General features: G+C 41.4%; 1 protein-coding gene across 1 annotated transcript in view; it reads left to right on the forward strand.

Moving 5' to 3' along the window:
- SPOCK3 (SPARC (osteonectin), cwcv and kazal like domains proteoglycan 3) overlaps window positions 1-26517 on the forward strand; it is a 398330-nt gene that overhangs the window by 202354 nt on the left and 169459 nt on the right. The window contains exon 4 of the mRNA XM_077144397.1: window positions 9996-10110. Within this exon, the coding sequence (XP_077000512.1) occupies window positions 9996-10110 (115 nt within the window). The remainder of the gene's footprint in view (window positions 1-9995; window positions 10111-26517) is intronic.

A 26517-nucleotide genomic window follows, 5' to 3' on the forward strand; every position in this document is an offset into this window, starting at 1 on the left:
GAATAAAAGTGGTGACAGAGGGCATCTTTGCTCATTCTCAATTATAGGGGGAAAGCTTTCAGTCTCTCACCGCCAAATATGATGCTGGTTATGGGTTTTATCATATATACCTTTTCTGATATTGAGAAAATTTCCTGTGGCTCCTATCTTTTGAAGTGTTTTTATCCGGAAAGGATGCTGGATTTTGTCAAAGGCTTTTTCAGCATTAATTGATATGATCGTGTGGTTTTTCCCTTTCGACTTGGCACTGTGCAGTATTATGGTGATTCATTTTCTTGCGTTGAACTGCCCGTGCATTCTGGTGTAAACTCCGCTTGGTCCTGATGTATAATTATTTTGTTGCATCATTGGATTTGATTTATTCGTATTTTGTTAAGGATTTTTGCACCTGTATTCATTAGGAAGATTGGTCTTTAGTTTTCCTTTCTTGTAGTATCTTTACCCAACTTTGCTAATAAGGTGATGCTAGCTTCATAAAATGAATTAGTTCGCATTTCTTAAGAGTTTGAGCAGGATTGGCGTTAGTTCTTTCCGGAATGTCTGATGACATTTCCCTGTGAAGTCATCTGGTCCAGCCAGTGAAGGGAAGGAGCTGTTGGCTAAGTATAACATCCACAAGTTATTGCAGCCCTTCAAAGCAGGCCTTCAAAGTACTTTGGCAAACGTTTAACTGCTTATTAAACTTTACTTACCATTGAAGGAGAAAAGGATTATTTAAAGCTATAAGGAAGGGCCTTTTAGGCTTCTGTGGGGCAGTGAGTGTCCCTGCTGGATAAACCTTGTCTCTAGCCTGTTGACAGATAGTCATTATAAGCTGTTACGGGGAATGCAAACAGGACTGTCCGGCTGCCTAAATGACATTGTGTGTCTTATAGTCATCACACATGAAAGGAGAGCCAAGAGATCAAGTGTTTCCTCGATCTGCCTTAAATCCCTGAATCACTCAGAACTGAAAAGTGTATGCTAAGCCATTTAGCGATGTCGCTGTAAATACGGAGTGCGAGAAATTTCAACTGAAAAAATAGTTCTGTTTTCTCTAAGTGCTATATTGTTTCTCCCTTAAGTAGGAAGCATAAAATGATGATTTCTTACCGATTATGTTCCTGCATATGTCTTTAGCACACATTCTCTCACGAAAGACTAAGCCAGAGCGAATTCTATTGGCTGCAAAGAATTGTTAGCAAGCTCATGTGTCTGCATTGTGATTTTATTTCTGATGGAAAGTGTAGTTGTTTGCTATATTCCAACTATGGCTAGATTAAAATATTATCTTACTCTGGTGTCCTGCTTTGAACGACAGGCACTGATAACTTTAAGGAAGGCAAGCTAGCTTAATCCAAATGAATCTTCTAACTGAAATTAGAATTGTATGAGAAGAACCAAATAAATTAATTCATATATATTTTTAAAGCATGTTATCATCCATGACTTGAGGGATAAGAAATTTCAATAAAATTGTTTTATTAGTGACATTGAAAGATAGATTTAAAGGGGTATGATTGCATATTTGTATGCTGTTCAAAAAGCCATAATTTAAGATTTGAATTCATGCTGCCTTTAATCTTAAAGGTAATGGAACCAGGAAGTGATAACCCACATAAGTACAATCCAGGTTTCCATTTGTAGCTGAGAATGTAAATTATTTGAAGTATAGAACAGAGTATTAACTGCCTTGCTAAACACTTTTAAAGACATATTTATGTACCAGTTTAGTGAAATAATTTCCTAGAAAGTAATTCAAATCATACAACTATATAAAATTAGTCATAGGATTAAAAAAAAAAAAAGGAAATGCTCATTGGGACGAAGGTAACAATTTCTCTACCACAGTGTTTATCTGAGTGGTAGGAAAACTGCAGAGGGACTGAAGGGCCAATGGATTACTTGGAAGAAGGACCAGCAGGAGGAGAAAGTGTTTATGAATTCTAGTGATAACAAAACTATCCCTTCATGGAAAGTGTTCTCTGAGGAAAGCAATTCCTGTGGAAAGGACGGTGATGAAATCTACCCAGGGAATCCTCGCGCCGTGGCTCCTCTGTGAAAGGGCAAGTGCAGCTGGGAAGTGCTGGGTTGTGAGAGAACGAGAGCTTACAAGAAAAGCAGTGCTATGGTAAAGTAATGGAAAATTACGTCATTGTCTAAAAAAGTTTCTGTGAGGAGGGGAAGATTGAAATTTGAGCAAAGATAGAATTAAACAAATACCTTAAAATTAGTAGTCATATTGAAAAGTTAAACATTTCCCCAAAGCTGCATTTTGGAAAGACATAAACTAGTAATGCTTTCATCTGAAATGTATAAGATCAAACTAAGCAAGTGGCTTGCAGGTTTTCTAAGTTGGAGAATTAGCAGAAAACAGCTTAGGACCTGTTGCATATGAGAAAGAAGCAGGCATGGCCACGAGAGTCAACTCTAGGATCAAAACCAGATGAAGACACTCTAATAACACACAATCTTGCTATTTTATTTTCCTGTCTCATTACATTGTACTTATTATTTCAACAATGTATCTGCTTATTTTATGGTAGGGGATATATAACTGTAAACTAATCATGAAACATTGTTACAGCTACACTTAATTGCACCTGAAGCATAGGAAGCAAAACTCTTCAATGACGAATCATTTACACTTTGAAATTTAAAGGATTTAGGTTTGAATATCAATCCTACTAGTGATACATTTATCTCAGTTTCCCAGGACTCCTGTAACAAAGTATCATGAACTGGCTTGCTTAAAATAATAGACAAGCATCCCCCCCCCACCCCACAGTTCTGCAGACTGCAAAGCCCCAGTCTGTCGGGAAGAGTCCTTGTGGGTCTCTCCTGCTGGGTGTTTCCATTCCTTCGCTTTCTGCCTCTGGCTCGATGTCACGTGGCGTTTTCTCCTGTGTCTGCCTGTCAGCGCCCGCTTCTCTTTTCTTATAAAGCTCACTTTAATACTTGACTGGACCCATCCTAATCAAGTTGGGCTTGATTTTACCCAATCACAAGTTCAAAGATCCTATCTCCAAATAGGGTCACAATCTTGGGACCAGAGTTTAGGATTCTTTGAGAGGGACAAACATCCTATATAAAAACTATTTGAGCTACAGCTTCCTTAGCTCTAAACTAGGATGAAAATACATATTTCAGAGAATAAGATCAAGGGGTGCTTTGCCCATGGTTGGTGAAAAACTGCATTTGTACATGCAAGGCACTAAATAAAGGGCAATTATTGCATTTATATATAATATCTTATTCAATTTCTTAAGACAGATGTATTTTCAAATTTAGAGATTTCTATTTTCTAAAAAGGCAAGATGATTTATGTATCGTAAGCTATGTAACACCACATGCATGATCTGTACAAAAATAAGTTATAGACTGTAGCCCATCACCCTGTAATAAAATGCAGTAATCCTCTTGAAGCAAAGCCCAAAATGAGATAAAAAGCAAAACTTAATTTGCATCAGTTCACAACATTGTTTCTTCTACGAAATGTGTTTTCTCATAAATACCATCCAAAAGAACCTCTTTCATTATTTTCCGAGTTTTTTTAAATGTTGTGATTGCATTTCAGTATGATAAAGGACATTTAAATTCCATAATCTAAGGACTTTTTCATCATCCCTGGTTCAGAGTGAGAGGGCATGCACAGTGCATGTGGAGGGCCCTATTACACATGGGATTTTGGGGGATATTTGTAGCCTTCCTCTCAGACTGTTGTGCTAGTGAGAGAAGCTGGTGACTGTAAGTAAACCCTTGCTGGTTACTCTCCCAGCACGAGCGGTGCTCTGGAGATGGTGTCAAAGCCTCCTTACAACCGAAAACCGATTGCAGGAAGAGGGGAGCTCTGCTGTATGCAGGTCAAGAGAACTGACCACAAGGACAGGTTTTACATCTTTCCTGTGCTCGGAGCCTGTCATCAAACAGCTATCGAAAACAGATAATTAGATCTGGAGGATGAATATATTTTCCATTTATATTCCTAAAGGTGACATCTAATAGGTATTTCCCCGAGTCCCCTTGAAACACGACACCCAAGTACGATGCCCGGTGTGTCCAAGTGCGATGGCCCGTGTGCCTGTCGGGCTGTCAGCACAAGCATTCCATCATGAACACATGCCCGTCGAAAGTCTGTACTGCCCTTCTTCCTTGTTACTAAACCCTTCATTTCTCACTTAGGGTTGCCAACAACCTACATCCCATTGATTCTTCTATTTCGTATCCTCCTCATCAGTGGGCAATAACTGGGTCCTACTGACTCTGTCCACTTCATGTCTCTGGAATGTGTCCTTCCTCTCCATGTGTGTTCACGCTCAGCTCCCTCACATCAGACTGTAGTTTCTCTACCTCAGAACTGGTTAATTTCCCTATTTTGAGCGTGTATTCTTTCAAATCACCCCCATATTCTTGTGTGTGATTCTTGTACTACGGCACAAGCCTGATTAGGCCACTCTCCTCCTTCAAATCTTTCAATGGCAAGGCATTCACTGAAGGCAAAATTCTCAAAGAGAAGAGGTTCCCGTCTGCCCCTGCCGTGTTTATTTCTCCATAATCTCAGGCAAAATGTACACTTAGGTTTCACTGGTCCTGAAGAATCTGTCACTCCATGAATAAAGTATATTCTTATATACTCTTACACAATTCACCCTGCCCCTTGTACTGGGGCCCCTTCACCTTGTCCACTTCTGAGTCCCATCACTCCTCCCCAAGCATGAGCTTGTCTGGAGTGACTGGTTCATCTTTATCTCTGCTAGAAATAATATGCAGCATGATGTAAGAGTGCTTTAGCCTGGGGTTGCTAGGAATTCGTCTTCTAAAATGGAGGCTTCTTTAGGACAAACTCACAGATTCCGGAATGAGCCTGTGCAGGTGGGCAGCTCCACCCAGTCCCGCGCAGACGTGTTTCTGTCCTGGATCCTAATGTAAGGCATCCTTTGCGCTCAGTGATGGCACTTCCTCTCTCAAGGCCTCTGCCACCACATGGGAAAGTCTGCTGTGACTCTCCTCCACCCAGAGTTCAGCGCCCATCGCCGGGCCTGCTGGTGTCTGGTTTTCCGCCTGCTCAGTCCCCTGCTCCATATTCTCGCTCCCGGCCCCTCGCGGCGCAGCCCCTGTCCTGAGTTAGAGCTCCTGTTTCTGGTCACCTGGACCCTGCTGGCTCGGGCACATGTCCACCTTGGGTCCGGCCGGCTGGGCTCCTTCCCAGCTTTCCCGGGTCTGGCAGGAAGCGGGGAATTCTGGACTGAAAACCGCGTCTTTTAGGAGCACAGTGTGGCCCTAAGTTATACATGCAGTGCAGTCTAGAGGTTACACTGATTGGCAGTGGTTTGAAATTCCGACGGCATCCCTCATGTCATAAACAGCAACAGCACAACAAAAACCCTAACATTCATGAGGCCCCCGGGTCAGCGCACAAAATCAGAGTACTTGTAAAGATTAGGATGAAGGAAAGAATTTGGCTAAATGAACTCAAGAGAACAAGCTGGAATGATTCTATAGAGTTCTACTGGGTACTTAAAAGAAAGCTTAATACAATGAGAATAGAAGACGTTACATTGAGAGCAATGCAAAGAGGAGGTGATGAATTTATGTCAGGCTTCTGCAAGACACAGGATTGATTATAATCAGTGGGCTCTAGCAGGAAGAAAATAGTGGTTAGTGTTTTGATTTCAATAATAAAATCTCAGGCATCTGTATTTATAAAATATGATGTTTTGTCATTTTTAAGCTGCTGACAGTGTGAGTCCTAAAGATGCGTGGTTAAAATCACATACATAGAAAGTTATCTTAAGTTTTTTGTTTGTTTCAGATCCTATCATATTTGATTCTTCAGGTTCACTTTCTCTTATTATATTCTCCAACTCCTGACAAATATGCTACTTTCTATCTGATAATTTCTGTGAAGATTGATGCAGAAATTTCTCATTAAATCATTTTTCAGGTGTTGTCCTTGACAATTTCTTATGCATGCTCCTCAGCTACATGGGTATTATCTGCTTACTCTGGAAAAAAAAAATGGAAATTACTTATTTTCTTCAAAATAATATATTCTGGATTAAATAATTTCACAGTGAGTATGTGAAACTATATGAACATGTTGCGCAGTAATAAATAGCAGTGATAGTGTTTAGTTTTGTGAACAATTGTTTCATTTTAATCAACTTTAAAAAGTGATTTTAATAATTAGAAACTAGGGAGTAGAAATCACGCAAACATTCTTAATGCCTCCTAAATGATTGTAATTTTGTTTTCTGTTGCCCAACAAGAGGTTACAGAGTTGAAAGTATAGTCGTCTGATGAAACGGCTTTCGTTAATTTGTGATAATTTGAACTGTTGTATTATATTGAGAATGCCCAGACAATTTATATTTACATAGTGAACAAAATGTATTAAACATTTCATAGACAATATAATAATTAATATGGCTTAACTTACTTTTTGAAAATATTTGGAGCCTAGGAGAAGTAATATTTGTTCTCATAAGGATAAAAAAGCAAAGGAAAGCGTTTTTTACTATGGTGGAAAGTATACATTTGTGTTCCAAATTTGTGTCTTTCAAGTTGTGGTAGTTAGGCTTGGCAGGTGAGATGCCCCGTGGTTCTGTCGCTGTGGACTTAACTCATCAGCATGTGAAACCCGTCGTGGCTGATTCCACCTGCGGCCAGCTAAGGGCAGTGCCTTCCGCAGTCAGTGAGGTTTAATTTAATTAGCTGGAGGCTTAAAACAGAGAGGTCAGAAGAGAACTCAGCTCAGCACCCTCATCTCAGCACTTCAGAAAGGAATGGCCCCAAAGAAAGCTGTTGGAACCCAGAAGTTGGGAGGGAAGCCCAGCTGACGTCGCCAAGTGCCTTCCATGTAAGAGAGAACCTCAGGTGAAAGCTGGCTGCCTTTCCTTTGAAGAACTATATGTTTTTAATTAAATAAATCCCCTTCTCTTAGAAGTCAGTCCATCTCTGGTGTGTTGCATTCTGGAAGCTTTTCAGACTAAAACACATGCCCTGACAATTTTATAATGATATATGTGTTAGTTAATATTTTATCTCCTATATGTGCTACTATTCTTTAATTTAAATCTCTTGCTTAATTTGAAATCTAAGATGTTTTTATCAGAAATGTACTTTGTTTTTAGAGCAATGAAATGTTATATACGTACATGTATAGTTTCTGTCCACTTCACTGACTTCATTTCTTGTCAAAACGTATTAAGTGAGACTGGTTCAAACCCACAGGGCGGGTCTACACTCGCAGGGCGGGTCTACACTCGTAGGGCAGGTCCACACCCACAGGGCGGGTCCATACTCGCAGGGCGGGTCCACACTCGCAGGGCGGGTCCAGACCCACAGGACAGGTCCACACCCACAGGGCAGGTCCACACTCGCAGGGCGGGTCCACACTCGCAGGGCAGGTCCACACTCGCAGGGCGGGTCCACACTCGCAGGGTGGGTCCACACCCGCAGGGCGGGTCCACACCCGCAGGGCGGGTCCACACTTGCAGGGCAGGTCCACACCCACAGGGCGGGTCCACACTCGCAGGGCAGGTCCACACCCACAGGGCGGGTCCACACCCACAGGGCGGGTCCATACTCGCAGGGCGGGTCCACACTCGCAGGGCGGGTCCAGACCCACAGGACAGGTCCACACCCACAGGGCAGGTCCACACTCGCAGGGCGGGTCCACACCCGCAGGGCAGGTCCACACCCACAGGGCGGGTCCACACTCGGAGGGCAGGTCCACACTCGCAGGGCAGGTCCACACTCGCAGGGCAGGTCCACACCCACAGGGCGGGTCCACACTCGGAGGGCGGGTCCACACTCGCAGGGCGGGTCCACACTCACAGGGTGGGTCCACACTCGCAGGGCAGGTCCACACCCACAGGGCAGGTCCACATCCACAGGGCGGGTCCACACTCGCAGGGCGGGTCCACACTCGCAGGGCAGGTCCACACCCACAGGGCAGGTCCACACCCGCAGGGCGGGTCCACACTCGGAGGGCGGGTCCACATCCACAGGGCGGGTCCACACTCGCAGGGCGGGTCCACATCCACAGGGCGGGTCCACACTCGCAGGGCGGGTCCACATCCACAGGGCGGGTCCACACTCGCAGGGCGGGTCCACACTCGCAGGGCGGGTCCACATCCACAGGGCAGGTCCACACTCTCAGGGCAGGTCCACACTCGCAGGGCGGGTCCACACCCGCAGGGCGGGTCCACACCCGCAGGGCGGGTCCATACTCACAGGGCAGGTCCACACCCACAGGGCAGGTCCACACTCGCAGGGCGGGTCCACACTCGCAGGGCAGGTCCACACCCGCAGGGCAGGTCCACACCCGCAGGGCGGGTCCAGACCCACAGGGCAGGTCCACACTCGCAGGGCAGGTCCACACCCACAGGGCGGGTCCATACTCACAGGGCAGGTCCACACCCACAGGGCAGGTCCACACTCGCAGGGCGGGTCCACACCCGCAGGGCGGGTCCATACTCACAGGGCGGGTCCACACTCGCAGGGCGGGTCCACACCCGCAGGGCGGGTCCACACCCACAGGGCGGGTCCACACCCACAGGACAGGTCCACACCCACAGGGCAGGTCCACACTCGCAGGGCGGGTCCACACCCGCAGGGCGGGTCCACACCCACAGGGCGGGTCCACACCCGCAGGGCGGGTCCACACCCACAGGGCAGGTCCACACTCGCAGGGCAGGTCCAGTGGAAGCTCAGGGCCTCCTCGGCTCTTCCTGTGTCCTCCAGACACACCTTCTGGTCGCCTGGCCCCAGTTTTACACGTTCACTAAGATTCCGTTTCCAGTTCGCCATCTTTCCCCCTTTCTTCTCTCAGTGCTGGCATGTGCCCACATTAGGTCTCTGTTCCATTTCCTTGTTTGTACCAGCTCCCCTTCTGGTCCCACCCCACAATAAATCACAGCTCGTCATCACGACGACACTCACTGGCATAACAGTCAATACATGGAAATAACCCAAATGTCCACCAGATAATGAATGGGTGCATAAAACGTGCTTTATCCCTATAACGGGGTGTTATCCCGAATTGAGAAGAAGGAAGGACTAATGTGTTCCCAGCGTGGCCGAACCCTGAAATCATGCGAAGCAAAAGAAGACAGTCACAGAGACCACGTATTTATGATTCTATTTATATGAAATGCGCCGAGTTGGCAAATCTGTTGAGATGAAAAGTGGATTAGTGGTTGCCTTGGACTGAGGCTTGCGGGTGGCGAAGCTGACTGCGATGGACATAGGGTTACTTTTTGGTTATGGAAAATATTATAAAGCTGGTTATGGTGATTGCTACATCAAATCGAGGCAAAACTAAAGAAGTTTAAACCACTGCATTGTAAACTTTCCATGAATGAACGGTATGGTATCTGAGTCTCAAAAAAGCTTTAAAAAATCATCAGCCCATCCCATAAAAGCCCTTGGTTGGTAGTCACCACGACGGAGCTTAGCTTTGGAGAAGTGGGGCGAGTTAGGCTGAGAGCACATCTCTGTTCGTCCTGTAGAACCAGGCATGAGCCAGCCCCTTAGTACAGCTCTAACCGCGTTTTGTGTGTCCAAACACTCGTTAATGCCTGTGACATTTTGGTGAGTTTCATTGCTTTGTGGCCTTCCCCACCAGTATCTATTTAGAGGAAACAGAAATAAAAAATATAATTATGGATATAAAATATTATAATAAAACACTCTCTTTATCTTTCTTTACCTTTTCTGCTTAGATGTTGGTAGTAACTGCAGAGAGTTTTGATCTTGAAGTTTCTATTTGATTGCACATGTTTGCACTCAGGGGTGTGTGCGTTTCTCCTTATAAACAGAATGGGTGAGAGTAATCACTGAATCATGTGGAGAGAAGGAAAAATACCCGTTAATGGAGGAGGAATCTTTGTGAAGAAAATTTATAGCTAAACACTGTGTAAATTACTTGATAAATTGCTTTGGATGGGATTAGATGCCTCCATTATGCAGGAATCTGTATTAATACACTTCTTTCAATTTAATTTCTTTAGCTTCCGGTCCAGCTAAGGACCCATGCTTGAGGATGAAATGCGGCCCCCACAAGGTGTGCATCGCCCAGGACCCCCAGACTGCTGTCTGCTCCAGCCCTCGGAGGCTCACGCACAGGTAACCTCGCTGCATTCAGTCCAGCTCCTTGAGCAGTTCTTCCTGCAGCCGACAGAGAAAAAAAAAAAAATAAGGTGCTCAGTGAAGGCGGCTAAGCTTCTATCCAAAGCATCATTGAAACAGTATCAGAAGCTCAGTTAATACAATTATGATTCACTATAATTAGCATTCTTATCTATCAGAATCACAACCGGTTACTGAATTTTAGATACATATTATTAAAGCAGAATCTCTGAAGATTGAATTAAACTGTTATATCCAGATACTTATGATTTTTTTTTCAAGGTTAGGGAATAATTACAGATTTGGTACCATCTGAATAGTTTTGTCTATGCCTATTCAAACATATGCATTTCCCAGAGGAGAGGGTTAGATTCAAGGTTAAAAGGGGGAACAGATGAATGAGTGATGGTCATACAAAGAGATGCCATGTCACAAACTAGAGATTTGGTTTTGGAACATTTTAGGACGCCTTTATTAAGGAAACTCTCATACCTCCGGTGTCCTTGCACTGTATTCTGCAGAGTCCGATACAAAATTCCTAGAGGGAAAGAAAGGATTTTAAATAGCTCTCCTACGCCTCGCCGCTGCTTCTCTGCTCGGCTCCGTTTAGGATCAGGGCGGTCATCCGGAAACAGCCTGTGTAGGTCACTGCCAAGTCCTACGAATTGGAGCGTGTGACACCAGCGATGACGTCATGGCAGCTGATTGAAGCTGTTTCTGTTTCACTCTTCTTCTGTCTCGTGAAGGGACACTCTTTGTGAGAACACTCTTTTCTGTGATTGTGAACCTGATTCATTCTTTTTATTTTAAGTCATATGAGCAAGGAGATTTACTATTTGAATATGCTCATAATTTGATTTTTGGCTTTAGTATACTTTGATTTGAATTATATTATTCAGATATACACATAGCATCAGAGAATAGAGAATAATCAATATTTAGTTCGTTGATGCTCCTTATTAATATAAAGCACATTTGCGTAAGGTCTTTTATGACGTGTTGAATGAATCATGGGAAGTCTTTATTCCTGAGCATCAAATCTATGGTGTCACATTTCAAGGAAAAAGGCAGGTTGATGCCAGCAAAATAGAGGCTTTGGGGATGTGCTCACTTGAGACAAAGCAATAATGTACTTATGAAAGTGAGAGATACAGGGGGAGGGAGAGAAAGTGTGACACTTAGGGGATGTTAAGGGCTCTTGGAAATAACATTTCCATATATCAATATGCTGTGGGAAGACACGGAAAGGTGACGGAGAGTTGTCACAAACGCATCTCCTGTCAATCCTGACAACTTTGCTAGTTTTATAATAGAATAGAAAAGCTTCAAGTCAGAAATTTCATTTTCTTTTCATTGTCTTAGGGCCCCCTACAGCTTCTGAATTGCTTGGAATCCCCATTAATAGTTTCTTAAATATTGTAAAATATCAATATGTGACCGTGTGGGAGGTGACAGTGGAAGTTTCACGAGAGATCAGTAAGAAGGCACTGTTGAAATTAGTCCCTGTGTGACCCTTCAGCTAAGGTCAGAGAGTCAGTCAGTCCATCCCAGGTGAAAGCACAAACTGTTTGAGCACAACTTCTGAGACCCTAAGTGGAGCTTCCACCTACAAACATTTAACACATTTGAGCAAGGGTCGTCTGCCCGCCTGCCCTGACCCTCTGAGTCCAGGGCAGGGGACAGCTGGGCCCTGGCTGCTGTCCTCAGGCCTGTGGCGTCCCACATGAACACCTCTGAGCACTGAAGCTAGGAGAGGTCAAAGGAAGGATTCACGGCCAAATGATAGGGATTTTCTGAGTGTGGATTCCAATCTGCATTTATAATGCCAGAATCCATGATTTCTGCAAATATGGCACATCGCAGCCTTTCTGATTTGTTAAATAAATACTTTACAGATGCGAAGGAAAAGCTCCCCTAACGTGATAAAGGCTGTATTTCGGAAACAGGCAGCATGTTTTTACTGTCATTGTGTGAAGTAGCCCATGTGGGGAGCCACCAGCAAGTGTGCTGTTGAGGTGGGTGGCCGGGGCGAGGCCGCTGAGCAGCAGGCGGGGGCTTCAGCGTGCTCATGTGGTAGTTCTCAGACCCGCTCTACTTCCGATACCGAAGTTTTAAAATTTGCATTTAACACATACTGTAGTCAATAAATAAATAACTAGTTCCCTATGAATTCACGTTATGATTAATATTTGATATTTATTTGCTTTGAGCTTGCCAGTACTTAGTGAATGTTTATACACTTAGGGAAGGGGAGTTTTGCCAAGCTTTTGATCAATAAAGATGAATAATGTAAATAATTGAAGTCTAAAATTGGAGATTGTATGCCTGCATGTGTTTTGGGGATGGTGTAGTGAGACCAGAGAAAGGGGACTGAGTGAATCAATTTTGGCCATTTACATGTGTTTGACTAGTCATCCCTCCTTTTTTCCATTGAAAGAAACAACTCGCATTTTCTTCCTTTTCTCCCTCGGAAGAGAAAGGAAGGACAATCTATTGTCCTGCACAAGGCAAATCACTTTTGAAGAGGCCACCTTAAGGCTTCCAGAGTCGCCTCCCACCCACCTCTCCAGTACCTCAGCTACCTGAACCTTTCATCTTTCCATCTTTTAACATCTGCCACATTTGTAATAACTTGTTTAACATCAATCTCCTGCAACTGATTGGAAGCTTCATGAAGGCAAACCTGTTCTATCCACCCCTCAGCACTCAGATGCTGACGTAAGGATTAGGGCGTATTCCCTGTGGGGAGTGAATTGTGACACTGTTATTTACAGAATATTTAGGGAAGAGTAGTTTGAGAGGTTGCTCAATCAATTGAACTTCGCAGTCTGGGTAACCCATTCTAGATGTTTTCTGTGTGCTTTATGCGTATTTATTAGAGGTGGGCTGGGAAGCGCACAGAGTCGGTCGGTCAGCCCTGTAGAGGGCATGGAAGAACGGGGGGTTGCCAGGAAGAGGGGGGAAGACAAAATTGTGTAAGAAACTGAGAAATCCTTCGCTTGGATTTTTAAATAATTTTTCATTATTGAAATAACTGATCCATTTTTCCTTAGTGTTTTAAACAATAATTGTCTTCTGATGTATCATCGGAGTAGCAAGAATAGATGGCTCGTTAAGTCTTTCTGTTTTATAACAGCTGAGTGCTCCACTGCCAGTGCACGGGCTGGTAGTGCCATTCGACCCACCATGGGCAGGGTGTGGATTTGGGTTTTTGTCTCCTGGTGACTTTTTCGTGAAGTTGACCTCCTACAACATGGCACCTGAGTTCTGGGCTGGCTTTCTGGTACTGTTGTCATTCTCAGTTAAAACCTAATAATTTTATGTACAGTGAGAAAGAACCTTAATTGTAACAAACTTTTCCAGAATAGTACCATGATTTCTTGGGTGGCTTGATATAAAATGTATGAGGAAAGTGCCACTTTGACCGTAACCTACTCTTTAATGTATTTCTAACGTTTTTATTGTATAATATCATATATATATAAAGAAGGAAAAAACAATAATTGTTAAAATGTATTTAGTAAACCACTTTTCTTGTTATCCTGGGAAACCGTTCTGGAGATGCTTGTAGCTGAGGGCTTCTTATTTCATTGTTTCTGTGTATTGTGAGCACGAAGCCCAGGGGTTTATGGCCCCTTTGCTGCAGAGCAGCTGTGATAATTACCGCTATTGCTAGATCAGTGTTTTGGGCACCAGTCGATGTTGCTGCTATTAAAGGAAAAAGGGTTTTGGCATAATATGGCAGCGTAAGGTTGAAAACGTTATTGTAGGACAGAATAGCTATGTTAACCTCTGCTTCATTTAAACCAAAGAATGAACAAAAATTATTAAGGAAATGTTTTTGGCCTCCTAAGAAGACTTTACCGGGAACAATGATGAAACTAATTTAAGTGTTACTTATCAAAACTAATTATCAGAAGAAGGTGAGTGCTAAAATTCCTCTACTTTGATTATTTACCTTTGGAATACATATTTTATCATGACCATATTTATAAGAAGATCTAAATTTCTATATCTGATTATTACAAGAATGACTATGGAATTATATATTTACTGCGTTAAGGTTGACAGCTCTGACATGGGAAGGCTTAGTCACTGGGCCTAAGCTATATTAGAATCCCCAAAATGTTTGTTAAACTGAAGTGAGCTGACCATAATCATTTTAAAATAAGGCTTTTTGTTTAAATTAAAAAAATTTAAATGCATCTAATTGATCATCTATGGTATATGAATATACTGATATTGCCCATAGGGAGAATGAAGTGCAGCATTCATTGTACATTTGATATGTGCAAAACTCTTTACTAACTCCTTTAAACCAATTTGCCTTTAACAGCAACCCTAATTCTTTATATTAAGTATCTTTATGCAAATTTTATAAGAACAGAAACTGTTGCTCAAAGACTCTAAATTCCCTGCCTGAGATTGAAGAAAAAAAGAGATTAAAGAAAATTTAGGATTTGAAATCTTGACTATTTTTATATACATATTTTTATAATTATGGGATGAATTTTAATTTTAAATATGAATAAATGCTGTACAATTTTATAAGTAAAAAAATAAACTTTATAAGTCCCTAACTTTCCATCAATCTAGACTATAGAAGGTTTGCAAAAGTTTTAATTATCAATTTCATTTTAAATTGTAGTCATAATTCCAGATAGTCAATTAAAATAACTTAGATTTCTTATTTAAAACATAGTTAATAGCTAAAATTTCTAGTACTCCCTTTATGCCTGGAACTAACCCAAAGCTATATATACACATACATACATATATATATATATGTGATATACATCACGATATTAGATGGTTACAGTGATTTGAATTATTTCCTCTGTTTACCATGATAATACCCGAGGCAAAGATGATTTACGTAACCTGCTCAGGTGGTAAACCTGGACATTGAACCTGGCCAGTATTATTCCATAATTTGGACTCTTAATTAGTGTGATGTAGATTGGACTCTTTGGACACGTCTGACTCCCATAAAGCCTGTGCTATATACTAGACATTTTTCGAGGCATTTTAGACATGTAACTCATTTTCTCTTACAACAATACTATGTAAAAATCTCCAGATCCCTGATGCCTAATGCACACTTTCTCATGTAATCCAACCCACGTTCTTTTGTGCTCACCTGCAGTTCTTGGGTTCTCCTGATACCGTGGCATTGCCCTCAGGCCGGCCTGGCGTCCGGCTGGCCGAGCATTAGCGAAAGCGGACAACTGAATTCATTGCACTGCGGGTCCTCGGCAGTCGTGACCATCTGCTCCTGCTTCCCTTCAGCCCTTATGTATTAGGAAACACAACAAAAACTAAAATGTTTCTCAAATACTAAAAAAGTCGCCCTGTTGACTATAGCTTTAAAGTGCACAGCGTGCTTTATCGTTATCGTGACCGGCTCCCTCTCCAGCTGACAAGCAGAGACCTGTGGACTCAAGTGGACAGTCCTGGACTCCGCCCTTAATAGTCTCTCCCAGGTTATGACTTTGCAGCGTCCCCTCCAGGAACACATCGCAGCCTCATCTCTGCAGGAAGTACGGGGAGAGGGGCAGTTTGGAGAATGGAGTGCCGAGCCATGCCTGCTTCTGCGCCAGCCCCACGCTACTTGGCTCTGCGATCTTGGCAAGTTGTTGAAACTTGCTGTGCTTCCTGTTTCTTCTGTAAAGTAGAGATGATAGGAATGACAACTTCGGATGTGATTTTCTTAAGGATTAGGGATACAGTACAAAAGCAGTTAGAGAGGGGTGCGTGGGTACAGTGTAGACTTCTCACCTGCCATGCAGGGGACCCGGGCGCAGTTTCCACCCTCTTCACTCCAAGGAACAAAACAAAAACAATTAGAACATTACTTGGTCCATAGGAAAGGGTTAACGAATACTAGTTTTTCCTTAACATGTTGTATATTTTATAACCATAAGCGTTTGTAATATCTGAGCTTCTTTCCTAACAAAGTGTTCTGCCCATTTATTCCTTTGCTCATCTCACAAATGCCCCACTTATAAGCAGGGTTGCAGCCTGGCGGTAACTGCCCTGCAAATTGAGGCTGAGGAACATGCTTCTAAGTCTGGCTTTATCTCCTGGTAGTAGAACATCCCTCAGCAAATTAAACTCTCTAAGACCCAGTTTTCTCATTTATAAAATGAAGATGATGATATTATGTGTCGTCCTCTCTTTCTGTAATCAGTGAAGAAGTGATTGTGTAAAGCACTTCCCACGATGTAAGCATGCAATAAGCACTGATTATCGAGAACTCTCTCCTTGACTTTCCCTGACATGGTGGAAATAAATTCTCCTTTACCTTTGTGGCCACAGCCCATCTGATGCCCTGCTATAGTGTCCCTGTATTATGTTCGAGTTTGTGTTTATGTACGTTGCGGTTGTGGGTTGCCTTGCTGAGTGCAGTTGGCATAAGCATTTGAAAACATTTGGTGGCTCCTGTCAGGATTATAGGAGATGAAAATTAAGATTAATTTAACTAATAGGAGGGTTGTGATTTTGCCATTTAGGAATTGAGGAAGTGGAGATCTTTCATCATGTTTGGGCTGGGAAAAAATGCCAGAGACAACCGCTTAAAGAGAAATATCAAGGAAATAGGCATCCCTTTGCTCCCTTACAAGTTATTTGGGTGCTGTGATTTGAGCATGTTTGCTCCTGTTAATGTTTCCTAGTGTATGTGCTTTGCGACTGTCTCTATCCCCATGCCCAGGGAAGATGGCTTCAGACACAAAGTCTAAAATACAGGACTACGAGCCACATGTACGAAATGCCTCTTGGCATTTACGGTCTTAAAATATTGGCTGTAGATGAGTCCTCTAATGTCCATATGGAATAGCTTTTATTTTCTCAATGGCCCCCTTCTCCTTAAACCTCCTTTTCATTGGAGGAAGGAAATGCTGGGTCTGCATGGAGATCCTTCCCACCTGCTTGATTGCATATATATATTAAACTGACTTTGAAGTCTGTATAAAAGATTTTGAGTAGTGTGCTTCTGTGTGTCTTCTAATCCCCCTGATGCCCAGAATTCAGCTGTGAGAACAGTGGCTTGAATTACGAAGGACAATAGAAGCAAGAAGAACAGCTAGTAGCAAATGTAAGGACAGGGACAGAGGGAAACCAATTCACGGCATCCCATGAGCAAGAAGCAGAGAGGATTCATTCACACGTAGACAGTGTTTTGCTATCCGACTCGTGCGTCACGGATGTCTCATGTACTGGGGAAAGAGTAAGAAACAGAATAAATGAATATTCAAGAACCGCTTTTCTGAAATAGACAAAGGACTAGGGAGGCCTTTGAAGAGGGTGTACTGGATAAGCACTGAAGGAGCTAACTTTTAAAGAAATATTTTAGGTGGACCTTCACGTCTCTACCCAACACCCTCAAGAGAGAAAGGCTCAGATACTCAGGTTCAGGGTCTGATTACATTATTTTGGTTTCCAAATTGTTGGTAGATAATTAGACAGAAAAATACTTGTGTGTTAAGAATAATTATTCCTAAATATAAATATATATCTGTGTTGTATTTTTATCATTTTGAGACAACTGAGAAAAAACTAGTGTTTATTAGCCCAAAGTGAAAAGTTAGGAAAGCATACAAAGAAGTTGATATTTGATATCAAATTTTAAATGTATGTTTTCCTTATTCAAACTATTATGAACACAACATGTGGGTATAGTAACAACTTCCCATGATAGAAAAAAGAGGGTACTCCTTCCACCCAGAGTTCACCCAGAGTTCCACTCCTCCTACTTTCCCAGAAACTTTCTCTCCTCACCCACATTCATTCACACAAGTATCTTCAAATGGGAGTGTTCTGTGCAGGCTATTGTGATTTGTTTTATTAAGTAAATAAGTTTTTCAATCTTGCAATTCACCATATGCATTTCACCTCACTCCTTTAAACTGTTACAGACTAATCCATTATATATATGTTCCAGAATTTATTTAACCAGTAGTTTTTTTGATAGACATTACTGTTAATTCTTAATTTTTCTGCTATAATGTTGCATACAACACTTTTGCATAAATATCTTTCCATACATATTGCATGCGTAATTTTGCCATAAATTTCAAGCAGTTAAATTGTTACATCAAGGGAAAATGCACTTAAAGCTTAATATAACCTCCAAGGAGATTGAAGCCGTTTCTTTAACACAGCAACGTGTGCTAGTTTCTGTTTTATCATCCTTGCCCCCCAAAAACAGTCTAGAAACTAATAATTTTGAAATTTAAAATGTTATGGTTTATTCTTTTTTACATTTGTTTAGGAAAATTTATATTATCACTATTTGTTCTCTACAATGAACTGTATGTATGGGTCTGTGTATCTTCGTAATGGAAAGGTTATGTCAGACATGATCGCATTCCTTTTCCTGCATTTTAAATATTTTATTTTGAAATACATTTGAACATTTAAGAGAGTTACAAAAATATTACAAACTGCAAACAGAGAAGCCCAGGTTACCCCTAACGCCTCAGGATCCAAATCCAGCGTTTAAAAACATTTTGCCACATTTGTTGTATTACTCTGTTCATCAGTGTATCAGTCCCGTCTGCCTGTCTTCTGGTGTCTCCTAATCCATTTTCTGATACGAGTATAATTTGTGTACATCAGGCTCCTTGAACACTGTTCTAGTTTTCTAGCTGCCAGAATGCAATATGCCAGAAATGGAATGGCTTTTAAAAAGGAGAATTTAATAAGTTGCTGGTTTACAGTTCTAAGGCCAAGAAAATGTCCCAATTACAACAAGTCTATAGAAATGTCCAATCAAAGGCATCCAGGGAAAGATACCTTGGTTCAATAAGGTGATGAAGTTCAGGGTCTCTTTCTCACATGAGAAGGCACATGGCGAACACAGTCAGGGCTTCTCTCTCATCTGGAAGGGCACATGGAGAACACAGCGTCATCTGCTAGCTTTCCCTCCTGGCTTCTTGTTTCATGAAGTTCCCAGGAGGCATTTTCCTTCTTCATCTCCAGAGGTCGCTGGCTTGTGGACTCTCTGCTTCATGGTGTTGCAGCATTCTCTGCTCTCTCCAAATATCTCTCATTCTCCAAAATGTTTCCTCTTTTATAGGACTCCAGAAACTTATCAAGACCCACCCAAATGGGTGGAGACATGTCGTCACCTAATCCAGTTTAACAACCACTCTTGATTAAATCGCATCTCCAGGGAGATGATCTGATTACAGATTCAAACATACAGTATTCAATAGGGATTATTCTGCCTTTACAAAATGGGATTTAGATTAAAACATGGCTTTTCTAGGGGACATACATCCTTTCAAACCAGCACAAACATTTAATGATTCTGTGTACATTTCCTAAGTACAGGGATATTCAATTATGTAACCACCTTAAGAGCAATTATCACGTTCAGTAAACTTAACACTGATATAAAGCTTACAGTCTATATTCCGATTTTTCTTATATACCTATAATGTCTTTTTGAGCCTTTTTTCTCCTCAAATTTGAGATTCTGTGGTGATGTGCTGCATTGAATTGACATTGTTTCTTTAATGGTGCTCTCTCTTTGTCTCTCTAAATTGTGGGAACAAATATACAATGTGAACTTTTCCGTCTTACCCAATCCCAAGCATACCATTTGGTGGAGTTAATCACATTCAGTGTTCTGGTACCCTCTCCACTTTCCTTCATTAAAACTCTCCTGTCCAAACAGAAACCTAAGAATTAACATCACATTCTCCCTACCCATCCCCCAACCTGTCCCCTACTGTCTGCTCTTTGAGCTTGTACGTTTCCCAGTGTTTTCTCTGCACCATGTTTTCAATGGCACATAAATTTAACATTCTAATTTGATGATAATCTGCTTTTACCTTGATACCAACTTCCCTTCAATGGTATATACAAACTATGTTCCTATAATCCTCCATCAATGCATTTTATGTAGTTATTGTCACCAATTACCTGTTTATAACATTATGAGTCTAAAACCTGGATTTACCACGAAATGTTATGCAGATGACTTCTAGATCCTCTAGGAACTAAAAAAAATGTGGAGTACAGAAGAAAAAATATAATGCTACTGGGATTTACATTTACCCATGTTCTTAATGGAGATCTTTATTTCTTCATATAGGTTCAATGTGTTGTCAGTTGTCCTGTTTTCAACCTGAAGAACTCTTTTTAGCATTTCTTATAATGCCAATACAGAGGTGATGAGTCCCTTAGCTTGTATTTATCTGGGAATGTCTTAATCTCTCCCTCATTTTTGATTATATTGAATTATAATCAAAATTATATTGAAATATATTCACACTCCATATAATCCATTCAAAGTATATAATCAGTGGCTCACAGTACATCAAAAAAGATGTGCATTCATCAACCCAATCAATTTCTCCCTCATTTTTGAAAGGGATATAGATTTCCTGGTTCACAAATTTTGCTTCCAGAACTTTACATATGTCATTCCTCTGCCTTCTTGCTTCCGTAGTTTCTAATGAAAAATCAGCACTTAATCTTATTGAAGATCACCTGAATGGAAAACATTGCTTCTCTATTGTGGATTTCAGAATTATTTCTTTATCTTTGGCAATTAACACTTTGGTTATAATATGTTGGTGGTGTATTTCTAGTTGAGTTTATCATGCTTGCAATTCCTTGAGGTTCTTGGATGTATATATTCTCATCTTTCATTAAAGTTGGAATATTGTTAGCCATTATTTCTTTGAATATTCTCTCTGTCCCTTTTTTTTTTCTTTACTCTCCATCTGGGTCTCTCACTGTTTGTGTTAGATGCTGTCCCACAGGTTCCTCAGACTCTGTTCACTTTTCTTCATTCTTTTTTTCTTTGTACGTCTCAGATTGGATGATTCCAATTTCTTTAGTTTTCACTGATTCCTTCTTCTACCAGCTCCGATGTGCCATCTGTCCTTCTGGATAGTTCTTCATTTCTATTTCAGCTTCAGCACACTTTAACTCCTTTCATAAATTCCACTTCTCTATTGATACTCTCTTTCTGTCATCTGTCATTTTCCTGATTTCCTTCTGTTGTTTGGCCATGTTGTCGTTTTTCTCTTTGGACGTACTGAGTACCATGTTCTTAAAGTGTTTGCTGGGATCTCCCAGGCTTGGTCCTGCTCATCAGCAGCATCTAATGCTTTCTTCATCTTTGCCTGAACCATTGTTCCCCATTTCCTTCTCTGTTCTATCATTGTTTGTTGAAACCTGGGCATTGCAGTATTTTAAGGTATAATTGCTGGAAATTAGATGCTGAGCAGTCTATACTCCAGTCTTGTATCCAGATAGTGTTATGAAGGAGCTATACTTGAATTCCAGGAATGAACTAAAAAAAGAACAAGCAAATTGCACTTTTCCCAGTTTCCCAGTCTTTGCAGACTAACCTTTAAAGTGAACTCCTTCAGCGCTTACCCATATCAGTTCAGAGAACGGCTTGGAGCCCCAGCATCGGGGTTTCCCTGACTCAGTCTGTGCTTTTACTTATCGTCTTGTGTATGTCGCACATGCCTAAGATTCCCCCATTTACATGGGTAATAATGTAACTGCACTGTTTGTCCTTCAGCCAGAAATGTCTTGCCCCAGGAAAACATATCTTGACTTCTTTCCCGCACTTCTGAAGGAGAGCTCTGTGAGCTGTCTTCTACACAGGACTGTGTCTAAGATAGCGAGCTTATGGGACATAGCCTGGTTTAGTCCCTCAGAGGGCTGCTAGGGAGCCTTGCCCAGACAGACATGCTCCTGGGCAGTTACTCTGTTCCCTCTAGAACTGGAAACAGTGAGGGCATGGAGACAAGGTCCAGCCAGGATACCATGAGACCCTACCACTTTTTTTTGCGTGAGCAGGCTCTGGGAATCAAACCCAGGAAAAAAACCCAGGTCTCTGGCGTGGCAGGCGAGAACTCTGCCACTGAGCCACATTGCCTGCATGAGACCCTACCACTCTTAAGTGGCCTTTTTCTTTATTTGACACTCACCCTGTTACTGTAATCCTTTAACTCTTCTCAGGAGCTTTGAGAAAGATATTTCTGCCAGTTATTGCTGGTTCATTAGAGCTTCTGTGGGGCACAGAGTTGTGAAGTTTCCCACTGTGCCTTCCTGATTGGGGCATGTGGTGGTTCGGTGTTAGCCATTGTCTCAGAGTTGAAATGTGATGATGTGATGGTTAAACAAATAGTGATGAATTCATGGAATTTAACTATACCAATAACATTTGGGGAAACTGAAGCAATATTTTTTATGACATGAGAATAGATTTAGCACAAGATGCAGAGGTTTAATAAAACAACTGTGACAATTGAAAGAAAGTGCTAGATCTTTAGCAAATGTACAACATTTATTTATTCTCACAACTTTTAAAAGTAGTGTTTGTAAAGCAGGTGTCATTGGAGGGACAGGTGCTATGAGGGTTCACATTACTGTTTTACATGCTCCTGGTTTTGGGAATCTCTCCATCAAATAAGTATTCCTTATTCTGAATACTGCCCTCTCCACGTGATCAATTAAATTTTTTGGCAATTTATCAACTTTAATATTATCATTCTCAATACTGTGAATTTTCAGTGATCAATCTTGCTATGAATTCATTTAATATTAAACATGACGTTTTAAACATTAATCCCAAACTTTCTGTTACTGAGTTTTTAATTAAACAACCCAACATTTTGTGTAAATTACAGTGGAATATCCTGCTGCCAAGTATTGGCAGAGAGAAAATATTATTTCTGGGAAGTGGACATTAAGATCTAAAGCATATTAATTTTTAAGGTTGGTAGAAGTACTCTTACTTGTAGCTGACTAATATAGACAATAATTAGGAAATTTAGAGTCATGTGCTGTTGTTTTTTGGTCTGAAGGAGCTGTTGTTCTTTTCCTAGATTTCTACTGTACCTTTCTCATTTTCTTTTAATTTCTTTAAGATACTTTTTAAAGATATTTTTATCATTAAGGCTATCTAACATTGGATTTGGAATGCAATTTATTTCCTCCTAACTCATCTATTCGCATTGTAATTTTTCATATGTAATTTCTACCCACTGATCTTCCTTTGTGGCATCTGAGATGGGTGGCAGTGGAGCCGAGGACACTACGTCCTGGCACAGTGTGGAGCTATTCCAGGGAACGGTTGTCCGACCAGTTACTGTGATTCTCAGCAGCTCTTTGCGACAGCGCTTGCATTTCTGTGAGGTCCTGTGACCAGTTCTTTCTTGTCAGATCCGAGCAGAAGTAGCGGTTGAAGACTGAATCATTTCCCCGCCCCTCCAAAGACACATTCAGACTCCAGCATCTGGCCGTGGGGTGTGAGCCCATGTGTAAGTAGGGCCTGTGTAGCGGTTTTGGTGAAGGTATGCCCAAACTGAACAGGAATGGCCTTAATCTGATTTAATGGAAGTCCTTTTACGTGAGGGAAATCAGACATAGAGAGGAGCCGGGGGTTCGACCAGAGGCTGGACTCAGCATATCAGAAGAGAAAGGGGAAGATGCCGCCATGTGCATCTCCAGGTTACAGAAAAGCCGAAGAACACCCAAGATTCTGGCAAGCTAGAAGGTGTTGATCCCAGGAGGAAGCAAACCTCCTGGGATAACTCCAAAAACCATGGGCCAGTAGATTCCTTTTATCAAGCCAGCCTATTGTGTAGTATTTTTTTAAATAGCTGAGAAACTAAAACTTTTGGTTCCAGGAAGTAAGATTCAGCTATTGCAAATGCATAAACTATGGAAAAGCTTTGGAATTGTGTAATGGGCAGAGCCAAGAAGAATTATGATGGCTCAAAAATGAGAGTGAGCTGCCACTTTACAACAAGGATGGTCTTTCTTCCAGGTTCCAGTGGCATGGTCATCATTTCCTTCTAAGGCCTGCCCAGAAGTAACTTTAATGCCTGTATTTCTGCCAGCATTATATTCAGGATGAATTCATTAGGAATTTGGATCGTTGCATAGAAGGCCATGCAAAGAGCAGCTTTATCAGCAAGAAAAATAAACTTCCATTATATTAAGCAACTGAAATTTTAAAACTGTGCTAGTAATTAGCGTTATACTGATTATTGCATCTACTTTGAAATTTACTATGGAAAACACTTGAATGATATTTCTGGTCAGAAAATTATGGGGGTATATGATAGAATAATAGTAACTATCTCAGCAAGTTTTACCTTGGTTGAAAACACAGGAGAACTGACAAATGGGACAAAAAACTTTTCTACTGGGGCTCTGATCTAGATACAGTATAACTGTTTATACCACTTAACTGCCTCACATTATGATATGTCCCCACAATTGTACATAATTGTATGTTTTCTTTGGTTATTCTCAAATGCAGGCACTTTAGTTGCTCTCTCCGTTCTTATAAAATTACCGTACAAAGGATACAAGAACCACTAATTGGACTTTCCAGATGATTAAAAAAGTACTCTATATTCGGAAATGTTACTAAAGTTAGATGATTTTTGTCTGGGTTGTAAAAGTTTATACATAAAAGTAGCTTATAAATTGTATTAATATAAGATTCCAACCCCAGTTATAAGTCAAAGCTTATCATTATTTAAAATTTCTCTATTTTATTTTCAAACTCTAACTGGACACCGCACTTGTAGAGGCAGAGCGCATTCTTTATTATTACTCTAGGGCTGTCTTATTTAACTGATGCATGTAGGTTTGCTTGTAACTAGAATAAAGAAGTTTTGGAACTAGAAAGTTCTTCAGAAACAATTTAGTTCAATTCTGTTTTCTAGATGTAAGGCAATTGTTGTAACGGTGAGATTGAGGGGGAGGAAGATTCATTTGAGTATCCTACTAATAATAATACCTAGGTACTCAGTACTCAAGGTTTACCAGGAGCATTGCTACACACTTTTCATGCATTACCCTCTTTGGTAGACACTATCATTATCTTCCTTTTACAGATGAAGATATTGAAACTCAAATAGCTTGTCTGAATTATGAAAGTCTATTTTAATATTTTATTGTGAAATATATATACAAGAAAGCAATAAATTTCAAAGTACATTTTAACAAGTAGTTATGGAACAGATTACAGCATTTCGTATAGGTTACAGTTCCAAATTTCAGGTTTTTCCTTCTAGCTGCTCCCAGACACTGGAAACTAAAAGAAATAACATAATGATTCAGCAGTCATACTCATTTGTTAAATCCTATCTTCTCTGTTATACTCCTCTTTCTCCTTTAATCCTTCCCCCAATCTGTAGAGATATTTGGGCTGCACTCATTCTAACTTTTTTCGTGTTAAAAAGGGGTGTCAGTAAAATAGGATAGAGGAATGGAACTGGTTGACATTCCTGGAGAGGCTGGCAACTCTGGGTTTCAGGACTTATCTGGCCTAGGAACTATTTGGAGGTTATGGGCTTCTGGAAATTAAACTGAGTGCATGGAACCTTTGTAGGATCTCAGATAGAGCCCTAGGAGTTCTCTAGGGTTAATAGGTGTGATGTTGGTTGGGGTTTGGCAAACCTTGACAATTAGCAATGTCTAGCTGAAGCTTGCATAAGAGAAGACTCCACAACAGCCTCTCAACTCTATTTGAACTCTCACAGCCACTTTCTTTTCCCCCTTTTGGTCAGGATGGAATTGTTGACCCCACGGTGCCAGGGCCAGGCTCTTCCTGGGAGTCATGTCCCATGACACATCACCACGAGAGTAACAGACAAAAGCATCTCTGTTTTTTCTTTTTTTTCAATTTAAAAAGATAAAATCATTTTAAAGATTGGTACATAAAAATTACGATATTATCAGAAACTGCAGTGGTATGAATTTAAAAAACAATCCACTCTTTCATCCTTATTTTAATTAATATTTTAAGGTATTTGTGAAAGTCATAACTTTCGGCATTTTGGGCCATTATTACCCAGTCTAAATTTTCATAACTGGGATTAGGCACAAAAATGCATGAGTAAATATTATTAACTCTTTATATAATAAAACCCATAAAAATAAACAAATCAACAGATGCCACTGTAGTTCCGTCCAGCAGCCACAGTCAATCCCACGTGTTCTCTGACATTGGTGCAGAGCCCACGCCCTCGGGCTGTGTTTCCTTCCAGCTGTTTGCAGACAGAATTCCAAATGCAGCAGAAAATGGGGGGGGGGGGGCTCTGAGTAACTGGGAATGAAGGATTTGGTTATGAAGGCTCCTGCTTTCTCAGAACTGTTCCTGGGTATCTGTGCCAGGTGGTGACGTCATATGCCATAATGGCCCTAGTGGCAAGTCCAAGTGTGGGGAGAAGTTTGATGATGATAATTTTGAGCCTGAGGCATCTGCGCCCTGGGGGGGTTGTCCCTGGCCCACACAGCACCGACACAGCCGGCTCCGGCCTTTCCCCTGAGTGGCTGAGTGGTTGGCTGGAAGTACGTGCTCTCTGGCCAGGAGAGAGAGGGCGCGGGTGTCGTGGAGGCCATGGACTGCTT

Source organism: Tamandua tetradactyla, chromosome 26 (genome assembly GCF_023851605.1).
Source record: "Tamandua tetradactyla isolate mTamTet1 chromosome 26, mTamTet1.pri, whole genome shotgun sequence".
Classification (NCBI taxonomy): domain Eukaryota; kingdom Metazoa; phylum Chordata; class Mammalia; order Pilosa; family Myrmecophagidae; genus Tamandua; species Tamandua tetradactyla.